This window comes from Talpa europaea (assembly GCF_964194135.1).
Source record: "Talpa europaea genome assembly, chromosome: 1".
NCBI lineage: Eukaryota > Metazoa > Chordata > Mammalia > Eulipotyphla > Talpidae > Talpa > Talpa europaea.
This window is the reverse complement of record NC_140073.1, coordinates 531122-546143: the sequence shown is the minus strand read 5'-3', so window position 1 is coordinate 546143 and position 15022 is coordinate 531122. Positions and strand designations below refer to the sequence as shown.

The 15022-nt window shown below is 75.4% G+C and overlaps 2 protein-coding genes across 2 annotated transcripts in view; both read right to left on the bottom strand.

The window, feature by feature from the left end:
• TNNI2 (troponin I2, fast skeletal type) overlaps positions 1–3957 on the bottom strand; it is a 171015-nt gene extending 167058 nt beyond the window's left edge. Inside the window, exon 1 of the mRNA XM_084251904.1 lies at positions 3950–3957. The gene's annotated coding sequence lies outside the window, so the exon portion shown is untranslated. The remainder of the gene's footprint in view (positions 1–3949) is intronic.
• Positions 1–14748, bottom strand: part of BRSK2 (BR serine/threonine kinase 2) — a gene marked incomplete at both ends in the record, with an annotated part of 29214 nt that extends 14466 nt beyond the window's left edge. The window contains one exon of the mRNA XM_084249793.1: positions 14655–14748. Coding sequence (XP_084105919.1) covers positions 14655–14748 — 94 coding nt within the window. The remainder of the gene's footprint in view (positions 1–14654) is intronic.
• Positions 14749–15022: the final 274 nt, after the last annotated feature.

Sequence of the window (15022 nt, the reverse complement as noted above, 5' to 3'; positions counted from 1 at the left end):
CTGCCCAGCCCCGACCCGGGCCCCCAGACAGGACGGCGCCACCCGTGGGGACCACCAGCCAGGGCCACAGGGGCCTCTCCCGCCGGCTGCCCGCACCTCTGCTGGGGCCCAGGATGCCGACCCTTCCCGCCACCCCAGGCTCTCCGGGGCGGCCCTGTGGGGAGGGGCTGCGGGTCACAGCCAGCTCAGCTGGGGGTCACAGCCAGCTCCACACCCCTCCCAGGAGCACGGGCACGCCCCCCTGCTTCTTGCTCGCCAAGATGCACCCGGATTCAGAAGTCGGGCCCGCAGCACCCGGCCCTGCCGTGTCCCCTGGCCCAGCTCCAGTGGGGGCAACGGTGGGGGCAATGGTCCGTGGCCGCGCCCCTTACCCCGCTTGTGCCTCCTCCGTGCACGTGCGGCCAGCCCCTCCCCCGCAGCCGCACCCACCCCCGCTGGCCCTGGTCCCGCCGGGAGTCCTGGGATCCAGCCAGGATGGAGAACAGGGGCTCCCGAGGGAGGTGGCATCAGTGATTCAGGGGCCCAGATCGGGGGATCAAGCCTGAGCTCAGAGTGAGACTTGTGTCCGGCAAGTCCCCAAAGAGAGGCTGGGAGGAGACCAGGCCGGGGCCGGGAACCAGGAGCCCGAGCCCCGGGCAGAGCCGGCCTCTCCTGACGCAGGGTGGGGCCCGCTCAGCGCACCTGCTGGCCGGGCAAACTCCGGGAGGCACCGTGTCCCCGAACCAGAGCAGCCACCCCGCGCCTGCACGCCCCCTCGCCCAGCACGCCCTCATGCCTGGGCACACCCGTTCACACACCTGTGCACACCCTCACGCACACACCTGTGCCCAGAACCCCCACCACGCGCACACACCCAGGCGCGCACACCGCGCACGCCTGCGCACTCACCCTTCCCGGGCCCCTCGGGAGGCGGAGAGCAGGCCCGGCAGGCGCAGAGGTCCCTTCCCAGACGGGAGCAACGAGGGTCCCGCCGGGCGAGCCGAAGCCCCGCAGGCAGCTTCAGGGGCGCAGACTGAACAGGCCGCTGCCACTGAGGCCGCAAGGAGGGACCCCAGCCTGGCCGCAGGGAAACGTCACCCCCGTTTCACACTTGGGGAGCTCGGTGGCTACAGCCCCAGCCAACGCCAGGCTCCCAGGGGCTGCCTGAGCACCCCCCACCCCCCACGGAGAGGCTGTGCTGGGGCCTGGGGCCTGCGGCCTGCCCCCCCACTGAGCTCAGTCACAGGGGAGCAGGAGACATGGGGGGGGCACCCTGGGCGACACCCGAGCACTGGCAGCCCCTCCCTTCGTCTTCCTCCCGTGCCACCCCTCTGCCCTGACTCCTGTCCTCCTGGGAGGCCCGCCTTGGGGCTGCTCTCGGCCGGCCTCGGGAGCCCGTGCCCCGGCAGGCCGGTGAGCCGCAGCCTCCTGAGCACCCAGCCTCAGGAGGTGGGGCGGTGGCTTCCCCAGAACGCCTGCACGCGCCTAGTTACCCAGCCCTCCGACGGCTCCTCTTATTTTCCAGTTGTGACTGCATCTCTAATTACTGTTTACGGCAGACGCAGGCGCCCAGGGTGCAGCGCGTGGTGTCTCCAGCGCGGGCATGGGGTGTGGTGTCTCGGGCTCGGGGTGCGGGCCAGGTGCGGCTGAGGGGGCTGCCGCACAGTGCCGGACTCCCTGGGGCGGCAGGAAGGGCTGCCCCACCATCACTCACGGGCAGGAGCGGGCGCTGGTGTGGGCGCTCGCACCAGGGGTCCAGCCTAGCGTGGCCGGGGGGACGGGGGGGGTCACAGGACAGCCCTGCCCCCAGGCTGCTCAGCAGGGCCCCCGAGGTGCCAGGCCCAGCCTGGAAGGAGGTGGGGGGGCAGCCCTGCCTGTGTGCCTGGGCCCGGCGGCTCCGAGGGGCTGGGCAGCTGGCGAGCAGCGGGCACCGGGGCTCCGGGGATGGGCCGGGCAGGCCGGCTCTCTCAGCCCTGCCGGGACCCCGTGTGGAAGGTGCTGCGGGTCCTGCAGGGCCAGGCTCGGGGTGGGACGGGCCTGGGCGGGTGACCAGGGAAGCCGGTCCAGCGGCCTCTGCCTGGCCACCCTTTCCTTCCCACGGTGGGGACGATGTGTGCTCACCCACGTACCCCCAAACGCGCCCAGCGGCGCTGCGGGGGGGTCACTGGCACCAGCGATCCCTGCCCTCAGCCGGCCCGTCTGCCCCAGGGGCTGCCCGCCCCCCCCGCCCCCCCGCCCCCCCCCCCCCGGGAGGGCGCGCAGAGGGGCCGCGCCGGCGAGGTCGGAGGCGGGGCGGGCGCGTCGGAGGCGGGGGCGGGGCGGGGCCCAGCGCGGCCGCTGTCCACGGTGCTGAAGCGGCCGCGGCCGCGGGCTCCGGGCTCGGCGGCTCCCAGGCCGCGGGCGCAGCGGGGTGACCCACTTTCCTCCGCCGCCGCTGTGTGCCCGGGCTGGGGGGCGGGAGCAGCGCCGCCCGCCCGGACCTCCTGGAGGGCGGGGGGGCCGGGGCGCGCGCAGGGCCCCCCGGAGCTGCCCGCCGCGGGCGGTGGAGACGCGGCTCTGCCGGCGCAGCAAGCGGCACCAGGACGGGGGGCAGCGCTGCCCCCACCGCAGGCCAGCGCGGGCCGGGGCCCGGGCCCGGCCCCGAGGCAGGCACGTGCGAGGGCGGCCAGCAGCCTCACGGAGGGCAGTGCCCGGGCGCGGGGGCCGCCGCCGCTCCGCGAGTCTCCTGGGTCTGCCCCGCCCAGTGCCCCCCCAGCCCATGGTGACGTGCCCTCCCTGCCGGGGCGGGTGGGGAGGGAGATGCCCGGAGGGGGTGGGTGCTCTGGAGGCAGAGGGTGGGGTCAGTGCTCGCCACAGGCTTTGGGGCTCCGCTGAGAGCTGGGCCCAGCTGGACGGGTCAGCCAGAGGTAGTGCGGCCGCAGGGCCGGCGGCCAGCCCGGCTTCCGCAGGGCCGGGCCAGAGAAGGCCGCCCTCTCTGCTCCCCGGGCACCGCCCCGCAGGAGGGGCACCGCCCACTCCAGCCTTGTGCCCAGCTGCCCCAGCCCCTTCCTCAGGGGAACGCAGGCCGGGCGGGCCTGAGGCCCACACCTTCTCCACCGCGGGGCGGGGCGGGCGGGCGGGGCTTCTCCAAGGGGCGCTGACACAGCCCCGCCCCCCCTCACTGATTCACTGGGTCGGGGCTCCCGCGAGGGCTGGGCAGAGGTGGGGCGAAGCCGAGAGGTGCTGGGGGACCCGCCGGGCAGGCAGCGGTGCTGGGGAGGGGCCTGCGGCGGGGGCGCTGGCCGGAGGCCCTTCAGGACCAAGGACAGAGGCCAGCGCCGCACCGCGGGGTCGGGGCTCCTCGCGGCCAGGCCCGCGCCGGTCCTCCTGCCGCGCCCAGGGCGGCCCGCGCGCGTTCTGGGGCCCACGGGGAGGACGAACCCGGGCTCCAGGCCCCGGCAGGGCTCCTCCCACCCCCGAGGCCCCGTGCCCAACACAGTCCGCAGGGCCGCAGCCTCTGCCCGCCCCTCCAGCCCTGCGGGAGACCAGGCCCAGGGCCCCGGGGCTCCCCCATCCCGGCCAGGCGCGGGTGGGTGTGCTGTGTGAGCGGCTCGCCTCACCCCATCCAGCACTGCTAGGACCGACGAGCCACCCGGGCCCGCGCCGGGCCTTGGGCCTTGGGCTGAGCACCGGGGGATCCCAAGGTTGGGGTGCAGGTGCTCCCTATTGTTGGCCCAGCCTCACCCAGACAGATTGGTGAATGGCCACAGGCCCTGCCCTCCTCCTGCTTGCTCCCGACACTCCACCAGGCCTGTCGGCCCCTCAGACGCCGGCAGCGGCGGGCGGGCGGCAGGCGGGCGGGAGGGCGACGTAGGGCCAAGGCAGCAGCACTCACCCCAACTGCAGGGCCTGCTCCCCGTGGGCAGGGGCGGGAAGCGCCCCCGAAGCCACGCGAGGTTCCTGGGCTCAGAAGCACCCCCACTGGCCCAGCCTCCTCATCCCCCAGAGGGGGCCCTCTGGACAGGACAGGGCTCCCTGGGCCTCTTGGAAGTCGCCCCCGACATCAGAGTGGCAGCCCCAGGTCTCACTTCCCTTCGCCTGCACCCCTCCCTCCCCTCCCCTCCCCTCTTTTCCTCCCCCCACTCCTTTTGGGGAGCGATACCCAGATTCTGCACCCCCCAAGCTCTGCCCAACAGCCTCTTTGCCACATCCCCGCTGCCCGGCTCCCCGCGGACGCCCCTACACCCAGCGTCACGCAGCAGCTCCTGCTTCACACCCACGCGGCTCTGGGCCAGGGGAGGAACCCGACGGGGGACTCCGGAGCGGGATACGGGGGGGGGGGCGCCGGCCCCCCTCTGCTCGATATAGATCCCTTTCTGCTTCCGCCCACCAGCGCCAGGCAGGCGGGAGGGGCGGAGGCGCCGTCTCTTGGGAGACAACTGTTCACGCTCCAAAAAGGAACCTCTCAAATTAAATTAATTAAGCCCTGAAATATTTCACACGCGCTGCAGCCGCTCGGCCGCCTCTGCAGAGCTCCCGCCCTCCATCCACAGCACCCAAACATGGCCTGGGGGGGCTGCCAGCCCCTCTGCCGCCAACCGAGCCCCTCCCCCGAGGAGGAGGGGGCCCCCCAGGAGGCCGCTCCCCACCCCTCCCGCGCCCTTCCTGCCTCTGGCCCTTCCCGCCGCCTTACGTGACCTGCACTGTCTGGGGCCCAGAGGCCCTGCCAAGGCCAGCCTTGCACCGCGGCACAGCCTGGCGAAACAGCGGTGCCCCCCAGGGCCGCCCAGCCTGGGGCCTGCTCGCTCACCCGCCTGGGGCAGGGACTGACCGAGCCGGCGCCCTGCAGCCCTGGACTCCTGGCCTCGCTCCTTCCCGCCCAGAGGCAGTCTGGGAGGACAGCCAGGAAGAGGCGCAAATGGGGGGTCCCCCAGGGTGAGGCACCCCTCTCTCCACAGCCCAAAGGCAGCTGGCAGGTTTGACATGCTCGCCGGCCCAGAGCCCTGAAGTGATCACCCACGGCCCGCAGGCCCCTCCAGACCTGAATGAAGTGGGGGCGCCGGTCACGCTGGGCTGGGAGCGGCTCGCCAGAACACAGGGACGGCCACGAAGGGCGATGGCCACACCCAACCTCCCAGGGACCCTCCAAGGTGGCAGAGTGCTGGGGGCACCATGCAGCCTGGGGGTACAGCCCAGTAGGGGGCAGACCCTGCAGCACCCAGAGGTGCCGAAACAGCTCGGAGTGGGGGACTATCCGAGCCGGGGTGCTGGGCAGGACACAATGAGGCCATGTTCTGGAGTGACCCTCGGGACACAGGCCAGTGAGAGGACCGCCCCCAGAGACCGCTGCTGGCCAAAGAGGGGGCAGGGTGCTGCGATGGGCCTTGGGGGACCCTGCGAGGGGGGCCGAGTGGGGGGCCTGCCCTGAGAGCCACCAGGGGCTGTGCAGGCCGGTCAGGTGGGTCCAGCACTGGCCTCCTACCAGCCTCGCCCTCACCATAGCCCAGAAACCTCCAGGGGAAGGGAGGGGGGTTAGGTCCTCCAGGGGACCCCTGAGCAGCTCCAGGTGTCTTGTCAGCTGGGGGCTCAGGGCAGGACCCCCCCCACACCAAGGCCAGGGACATGGCCCAGAGGCCAGAGGTGGCCCAGGCAGTGCTTCCTCCGCCGACAGGCCCAAGCCCTGCCATCAGAGTCCCACCGGAGCCCAGGGACGCCCACCCCGGGGCCCTTCTCCTCACGCCCAGCCTGCCCCCAGCAAGCAGCCAGGCGCGTCCTCGGGAGCAGGAGAAGCTGACCTGACCTGGCCGGGCAGGAGCAGCAGAGCTACTCCCGGAGCTCTTGCTCCGTGGAGGTGGCGACTTTCTAAATCCCGGTGCGGGCTACTCACGGCGCCTGCTCGCCAGGATTTAGAAAGCCGCCGCCTGCACAGAGCAAGAGCTCCGGGACAGAGATGGGGAGACAAGCGTGTGCGGCAGGCACGGGGCAGCGACGTCCCCACGGCCGGGCTCACCCTCGGGGCGGCAGGAGCCACACAGGCCGCCCGGAGCCCCACCCGAGCCCGGCAGCAGCGCGGGCCTCCCGAGAACCTGCCAGGTCCGGCCGGGCCGTTAAAGCAAGCGGCATCTTAACGCGCATCAAAGCGGGGGCCCGGCCACTCCGGGCAGGCGGGGCCCTCACAGGCTGCTGAGCCGGCGGGCGGGCGACCTGTGGGCGCAGGGGGACCCCCCACAGCAGGAGTTCCAGAGAGAGGAGGGAGCGGAGCAGCGCCCCAAGCATCCTCCCACAGGCCCGCGGCCTCGGAGCCGCGACAGAGGCCCGGGGAGGACCCGGCGAGGCGCCGCAGGAGGCCTGAAGGCGCCAGAGCCACGCGGGGGCGCGTCCGTCCCGAAGCAGCAAGGCAGGAGCCGCGGGCCCACCCCTCGGGGCCCAGGGCGCACCCGGGACTCAGCCCTTCTCAGGCAGAGAAGGGGCGCGGGCCGGGGCGGGGCCCGCGGGGGCTCCGAGGGGGCACCTCAGAGCTCTGTGGCCACAGCCGCCCCGAGGCCGCGCGGAGTCCCACGTGTCCGCGGCTCGCTAGGCGCGCCGCACCCTGCACGCGCGAGCACGGATGAGTTTTCATTTAAAACGAGCGTGTTTTGTCAGGACGGGGCGGCCGTCCCGCCCCCCGGAGCGCCTCCAGCGCCTGCCCCGCCAAGTCCGCGCCCCCGGAGCGGCTGTTTTAAGGCTGGAGGCCCGAGGGCAGCCGCACGCAAAGCGACCGCAAGGCGCTGGGCCATCAGGTGCTGGGGGCCGCCCCCAAGGAAGGGCCATTCCCCGAGGGCCCTGGGGCAGCCTAAGCCCCACTCGCTCACCCCCTCCCGGGCCCGAGGCCAGCCGTGGGCCTGCATGCGGCCAGCTGCCCCGGCCTGCGGCTCCCCAGGTGGAGGTGGGGGGCCGGTCCAGCGACCCAGAAGGCGGCTGTGGGACACCAAGACCAGGCTCGGCCCAGCCCGCAGGCCCAGCCCCCGAGCGTCCCCCCGACCTGGGGCAGGGGCGCTGAGGGAGGGGTGGGCTGGCGGGGAAGGGAGCTGCGGGGTCTCTGCGGAGGGCCTTGGGGCAGGAGAGGCCCCGGCAGCAGAGGGCCCCAGGGCCGGGCAGCCGCATTGCCGCAGGCAGAGGGCCACGGCCTCACACGGGGCTGCACACGGGGGTCCCGGGTGTGGGCGGCTGGAATGCGGGGGTGAGGTGAGGGGGTGGGGAGCCGGAGGTCCGGGCAGGTCCGGGCTGCCGTCGACACGCAGGGGCTTCTCCACCGCCCCGCGGTCAGCCTGGGCCTCGGGGCTTGCAGGGGCAAAGCAGGACAGGCCAGCGGGGGCAGAGGCTGAGCCCACAGGGTCGCCCGTGGTCAGAGGGGTGAGCCCTGCCCGCCCCCACGGTGCAGCTAGGGGCCCGGCCCCGTCCAGGCCGCTCCTGTGTGGGTGAAGCAGCGGGGGGAGGGTGGGCTGGCGCAGGGGTGAGGCTGGGCGCTCCAGGCGAAGCGGCTCAGAGGGGGCTGCGCTAGGCCCGGGAGGAAGCGGCTCAGCGCCAAGACCCGCCCCGTCCCCCAGGACCGGCTCCGAGCCCCGCCCCGCCTGGCCCCAGCTGCCCCCCAGCTCCCGCCGCGGCCCTCCATCGCCATGGAGACGCTGCCCCTGCACGGGCGGCCCCAGGACTCCGGGGCGCCCCTCGCTGGCCACCGAGTCCCCCCGCCCTGCCTCGCCCACTGTGCCCCCGATAAACCCCAGATAAGCCAGGGCCTGGTGAGAGCCCAGGCGGCCGCCACGGCCACGTCACAGGGACCCCCAGCAGGGCTGCCCCCCCCCAGGGCCTTCCGGGCACAGCCGCGCAGGGGGCCTCCCGCGTCACTCCTGCCACTGCCTCTCCACGGCCGCCCCGGCTCGGAGCCCCAGGTCTCCCTGTCGCCCAGAGGCCTAATCGTCCAGACCCCGGGGCCCCAAGACGCCCGAGACCCCTGAGATACCGGAGACCCTGAGATGCCGAGACCCCTGAGACCCTGAGATACCCAAGACCCCAAGAGTCTGAGACCCCGGAACCCCGAGACACCCGAGATCCCCCAGGGCCCCAAGACCCCGGGACACAAGATGCCTCAGACCTCGAGACCCCCAGGAACCTGAGACCCAGGGACCCGAGATACCCGCGACTCTGAGACTCCTGAGACCCCCAAGGCGCCCGAGACGCCGAGACCACACGCAGGACGCCCCAGGCATCCCTCTGCCCCCACACCCCACAGTTGACCTCTGAAGCCGCTGGTGTCCCCAAGCCCAGCAGGGGCTGCGGGCAGCCAACCTGCCCCCCGGGGGTTTTGGCGACATGCCCCACAAACTGGGCCGTCCTCAGGGGCCAGCGCCCGCTCCGCGCCCTCCGCCGGACCCGCAGGTCAGCAGAACCCAGCCCGCGTGAGCCGCGCCTTGGTCCTGCAGCAGGAGGGCGCCCGGCACGGGGCAGCCGCCTGCTAGTGGCTCTTCGGGGCCGCGGGGGCCCTTGCTGGCCGTGGGGTCCCCCGCAGGGCGAGTCCCGCTGTGCCTGGGGGGTGACCTATGGGGACGCCACAAGCTAGGCCGGGGCCCCGAGGCCAGCGCTGGGAGGGAGTCGTAGGCTGCGAGTGGCGGGCGCCGTGTCAGTGCCGGGGTGGGGGGTGCCGGGGTGGGCAGTGGCCAGTGGCTGACCCCGCGGAGGGGGTGGCCGGCGCCCCTGGACCAGGCCCGCAGAGGGGTGGCCGGCGGGCTGGGCTGGGGCTCAGAGCCGTGGGTCAGCTCCTGCCGAGCGGGTGGCGCACAGGTCTCTGCGCCCGAGTCCACGCTGGGCATCAGCGGGCGTGTCTGCTGCTCGGGGAGCCCCAGAGTCCGCAGGGGGGCCGGTCAGGCCCCACCCCTGGGCTCCTTCCAGGCAGCACGCCCACCACGTGGGAGCTCCGGGCCGCGGCCGGGGCTGTGGGGCGGTGGAGCCCAGGCCCGCCCGAACGACCAGGAGGGGCCGCCGCCCTCCGCTGAGGAGTTCAGGACACAGCAGCGGCTGCACAGGAGGGCAGAGCGGGCAGTGCCCTGGGTGGCTCTGAGGCCACGGCGCTGCCCACCCAGGCCCTCGCCTGGATGCGACTGCCCGGCTCCCAGCAGGCACCACTGGCATCACCCCAAAGTGGTGACCCCCATGAGGACCCCTGCACCCAGGACACTGGCCTGGGAGGGGGGCAGCCACCTCCCTGGGCTTCAATACGGGGACACTGCCACTGGCCCCCAGGGACCTGACAGGCCGTGTGCCTCCCGCAGACGCCACAGCAGGGCAGGGTGCCGGGGTGTGACACAGGGCCACCGAGGCCAAGGCCCCATGCGGAGACGCCCCACCCGGAGCACCCCACCGGAGCACCCCATCAGCCCGACGGGGTTCGTTGCTGAGGGTCCCGCTGCCTGGGGACGCGGGGCAAATGCTGGTCACGCCGGGGTGCCCCGGTCAGCCCAGACGGGAGCTGCTCTGAGGCAGTGCCCCAAAGTTGGGGCTCCGTGGCCCTTGGGTTGGGGCAGGGCAGGTCCCGGGAGGCTCAGCGCCTCACAGCAGCCCCCGCCCCGCAGGGACGCGCAGGAGCCTGCCCGGGCTCCGGGGCCGCTGCCTTCAGCACGGCGCCGCTGGACAGCTCCCCGCTCCACCGGGCCCGGGGCCTGTCCGGGTGCTGAGGCCTGGGGCGGTGCCCAAGCCTGGTCCCCCCACCCCGCCAGGTGCGGGTGCGGCAGAGGGGACCCCAGGATTGCTGCCACTCTTGCAAAACTGGGGGGGCTGCGGAGGGGCTGCAGGCTGCCGGCGGAGAGCGGTGGGGGCCTCCTGCAGAGGGCAGGGTCCCGGGCTGCCTGGCACCCCACGCGAGCGCAAACCACACCCCCGGGGGTCCAGCCAGGCGGCGGGGCAGAGCGTGCCTCCCAGGGGCCACTGGCCTCCGCGGCGCCCGGGGCGGCACCAGCCCCCTGCTGCCTCTGAAGCCCTGACTGGCGGCTCCCAGGAGACCAGGAGAGAGGGGCCGCCTTGCCCAGGAGGACGAGGCTGGGCACAGAGCCAGCGGGGCAGGCGGGGAGACCCAGGCCCCGGGGCGCAGGCCAGCGCCAGCTCTGTGCCAGGGCCTCGCTGAGGAGGCCAGTGAGTGACCGGGGCCATCTCCGCGAAGGCCACGCCCCACACGGCGGGCTCAGAGCACCGTCCCTCCGCGGTGGACGGGCCCCCGCAGGCACGGGCTACCCTAGGCGGGGGCTGGTCTGACACTGGCACCAGGGCCCAGGGCTGGAGGCTGTGTTGGGGGTCAGGAGGGTGAGCTGGCCAGATCCCCACCCACACAGGCCTCTCGCAAGTAGGGTGCCTGCCAGCATCCCATCACCCAGAAAGCAGAAGTGAGTCGTTCGGCCCCTCCCTGCCGAGCCTGACACCCCGGGGGAGGGAGAAAGACCCCAGGACAGGGGGAGGCAGAGGGACAGCAGGTCCCAGCCCCAGGTGGGCACCCCTCTGCACACAGGCCAGACACCCACGCGAGCCCTACCGGACACGGGGTGGGCCCCAAGGTCAGGGTGAGGCCAGCTCTCCGCTGCGTCTGTGGACGCCAGGGTGGGGATGTGGTGTCCCCCGCTGCCGTCCCAGGCCCGTCCGGCCCCTCCCAGGCAGGCCCCCCTAGAAAAAGGGGCTGCCGGCCAGACGGTGCAGGCAGGGCGGGGAGAGGGCAGCTCGGGGCTGGGGTCAGCGGCACAGCGGGACACACACAGGCCCTGGGAAACTGAGGGCGAGGTCGGGACGGCCCCCGCGAACCAGGGGACCAGGAAGACCCGCGGCCAAGAGGACGAGCAAATACCCCGTTTGGCAGGCCCACCCGCCGAGCCCATGGGCACAGTGACCGCTCGGCCCCAGGCTGACGCTGACCAGAGCCCTGACCGCACCAGCACCGCGCCCGGCTGACCCCTGGCCCAGCCAGCCGGCACCAGCCGCTTGCACTAGCCCCGCTTGCCCCAGCATCCGCAGGGCACCCCGCAGGGCACCCCACAGCGGGGCGGGCCAGGGAGAGCCGGGAGAGTGAGCCGAGGCTCCCGGCCTGGGTGCCCTACCGGCCTCCTCATACCCAGGCTCCCCACGCCTCTGCCCGCTGGGCCCCAACACAGAACCAGAGTCACAGCCGAGCCAGCTGACCGGGAGCCCGAGGGGACAGTGAGAGGGGCCTGCGCCCAGCCTCTGGGCTGCCCTGGCCAGTGCCGCTGGCCACCCTGGGCGGCACCTTTCCTGCCCCACCCGAGGCCTCGTGGGGTTTTCTGGCCTGGACGCAGCCCCTGAGGGCACCCAACCCCTCCAGCGCCGGGGCCCGCAGTTCGCCTGGGAGGAGGCTGGGCCTGCTGCCCCCGCCCTCCCTCCTGGCCCGGAGCTCCTGGCCGAGGGCTGCCCAGAGCTTGGGGCTCCGCAGGGCGCTGCTGGCCCCGACACAGGCCACATTCCTGGCAGGGCAGCCTCCTGCCACCCCCGGCACTGGAGCGAGGCCCCTGACGGACCCGCCCCCCCTCCGGCTGGCATCACTGGGCCACACAGCCCGGGCTCCGGCCGCCCCACAGGAGGCACAGGGCCTGCCTGCGCCTTCCGTCCTCAGGCCCCGGCGCAGCGTGACTCGGCCCGGGCAGCCCAGGGCCCCGGCCAGCAGCGTCTGCAGGACACAGGCCGCCCGCAGCACACGCCTGCCCCACGCCCCGCCGCGCTCGGAGAACACCGTCCCCAGCCGGGAGGTCCAGGGCGGACGGCGAAGGCCTGTCCGCAGGGCCAGGCCATGCGCTGCTCGGGGCCGCTCAGAACACTGGCCCCTCAGAGGCCACGGAGCCCTCAGCCCAGCCAGCACAAGCCCGGCTTTGTCCCGGCGGCCTCTGCCCAGCCCAGCCTCCATCTTGTCCGGAGGCCAGGGCGGCCAGCTCGGTGGCCAGCAGCCCTGGGGCGAGGCTCGTGGCGGTGCGGCCGTCCCAGGCCAGGACCCAGCCCTGGGCCAGGCTGCCCTCCATCCACCGCCCCCGGGCGCCCAGGCCTGTCCGAGAGGCTTCCCGCAGCACCCGGCCCCGGTAGACCACAAGACCGCCGGAGCCGCACCGCCCCCACGGCCCCGGTCCCTGTCCCCCGCCAGACGGCCAGACGCCCCAGCCTGACCCCCGGACGCGTGGGGCCCTGGCCAGCAGTACAGGACCGAGCACCGGGAGCCTGGGGCCGCTCCCGACTCACTCACGGTAGGCACGAGCCAGTGTCCACTGCAGGAGGAGCCCCCAAGGCCCAGCCCCACGCACTGCAGGACCTCAGCCCGGTCACTGCCGGCCAGCTGCTGGGGGCAGGGGCTGGCAGACTCTGCCTCTGGGACAAGGCCCACCCGGCCCTCCCAGGGGAGCTGCCCCCGATGCCCCGTCCACACAGCAGCCCAGCGCGAGGCCCCCGCGAGGGCGGGGACGCCTCCGGCCACCCCAGGCAGCCCCGTCCCGAACAGTCGCGGCCGACCCCAGCACGTACGGGCTGCGCGGTGAGCGGTCCTCGCCCCACGGCCGGGACACACGGGCGCTGGCCCCCGGGCAGGGGGCCACCGCTGCCAGGACCCCCGGGGTACAGCCACCACGGCCGCATCGCCCCCACCGTGCGCTCGCCGGGACCCGCGGGACACCAGCCGGGGCCCGGCCAGGCGCGCTCTGGCCTCCACCCTCGCCATCCGGCCCCGCCTGCCCAGCGCCCCCCCACAGGCGCCGCCAGGGGTGCAGGTGGGCCTGCGAAGCCTTCCCTGGCTCAGAGCCCGGCCCGGGGCCAGCACACCTGGGGCGGCCCTGGCGCCTCCACCCCACCCCTCGGAGATGCCTGGGGGGCCCGCAGGGACCCACTGCTCTCAGCCAGGAGGGGCAGATGGGGCAGCGCGGGGTTGGGGCGTGGGCTTCCTGCCTACCCCGGCCCCCGCACAGGCCCCAGCACGGGCCCCGCGCCCTCGGACCCCGAGAGCCAGCCCCGCAGAGCAGCCAAGCGGGCCAGGCCCACTGCCCTCAGAGCCGCCTGGAGCTGTTTCCTGGCCTGGAAACGGGGCGCCACAGACCCAGGCGGGAGGGGAGCTCTCAAAGGGTGAGGCCAGGGCTCCCCGCAGGACGCTGCTCGCCTGCCGACCCCCACCCCACTGGCTGCGGCCGGGCACTGGCTCAGGCGTTGACCCGCCCGCTCTTACCGGGACCCAACTGCTCCTCACCGGCTCCTCCAGGCGAGACTTGGGGCCCCCCAGCTCCGGGGCCCTCTCACGTGCCCCACCCCTGTTCCACCCCCGTGAGCCCACCTACAGGTCAGAGATCCAGCAGCAGCCCAGAGCGCCCGCGGGCAGGCGGGACAGCAGGTCGCGGCCACGGCCCCAGCCCACCAGGAGCTCAGACTCCGCCGGAGGGGCAGGGCCAGGTCCCAGACACAGACGAAGCCCTAGACCCCCGGCTGGACTCGTGGGTGCTGGACCCCGGGCCTGGGGCCTGTTCCGGGGGGCAGCGCCCGGGCGGGCAGCGGCTGGGGAGCCTGGACCATCAGGCAAGAGGCCAGGCTGCTCCCCGGCCCTCTGCGCAGGACGTGGGCAGGAGGACTGGGGGCCGGGAGAGTGGCTGCCCCGCAGGTCAGGTGTGGGGGGCGCGGGGTTCAGCGCGCAGCCCTCCTCGAGGTCCCCCACAGAAGGCCAGCCCAGACGAGGCCGCCCGGGCCGCCGGGGCTGGGCCGTCCTCGCGCTCCGCCAGCCTCAGGGGACCGCCCGGAGCTGCCCCCCGCGGGCTAGCGAGGTGCCACCCGCCCCGCCCCGGTCTGCAGGCCCGGCCTGCGGGAGTGGGGGCTCCCCGCCGCCGTGCCCAGCGGGGCGCCCGTCAGGGTGGGAGGGGCCGCCGACCTGGGCGCAGGCCCCCGCCCCCGCGCGCCCCGCCTGCGCACCCGGCCCTGGGGAGGCCCCGCCGCCCGCGCCTGCTCCCGGGGCTGACCGCGCGCGGCCGGCGGGGACAGCCGGGGCGGCGGCGCCCCGGGAGGAGAAAGGAAATGGCCGGGGCCGCCCCGGGGGTCCGCGCCGGCCGGGAGGACGCGGGCCGGGGGCCGCTCCTGCGCCAGGGGTCCCGGCGGGCCCCGCCCGGCCGCCCTCCCCGCCCGCAGCCGAGGCCGAGGCGCTGTCCAGCCCGGGCGGCCGGGGCGGCGGGCGAGGGGCGCCCGGGGCCGCGGGGCAGACGCCGCCCGCCCCCACCCGCGCCCGCCCCCCGCGCCCGCCCGCGCCCCGCGCCCGCCCGCGCCCCGCACAATGGGCCGCGCGCACAATGGGCCGCGCGCACCTGCCGCCGCCGCCGGCCGAGCCGCGTGTCCTTGGCGCGCCGGCCCCGCCTGCGGCCTGCAGGCCCCGCCAGCCCGCGGCCCCCATTGTTCGCCCGCGCCCGCCGGCCCGCGCCCGGCCCCCCAGGACCCCCGGCCCCCCAGGACTCCAGGACCCCCGGCCCCCGCGCCCCCCAGGACCCCCGGCCCCCGCGCCCCGGCCCCGGCCCCCCCGGCCCCCCCGGCCCCGCGCCCCCGGCGCCCCAGCACCCCCGGCCCGCGCCCCCGGCGCCCCAGCACCCCTGGCCCGACGCCCGCGCCCCCGGCGCCCCCGCGCCCCGCGCCCCGCGCCCCGCGCCCCGCGCCCGCGCACGCACCTGTCTGCCCCTTGCCCAGCGTCTTCTCCAGCCGGTAGGGCCCCACATACTGCGCGTGCTGCGCCCCGCCGCCGTCCTTGCCCGTCGATGTCATCGCTCCGAGGCGGGCCCCGGGCGGGGCGGCGGCAGGAGGGCGCGTCCGCGAGCCCGTCCGCCCGTCCGCCCGTCCGTCCGTCCGCCCGTCCGCCCGTCCGCCGGGCCGGTCGGCGGCGCCGCGGCCGCGCGCGCCCCCCGCGCCCCCCGCGCCGCCGCCCCCCGCGCCCGCTCGGGATCGGCCCGGCCGGGCGATGCCTCCGCCGCGCCGCGAGCTCAGGGCGGGCGGGGGCACCAGGCTTCCGCCGCCGCCGCCGAGGCCCGCGCCCCGCGCC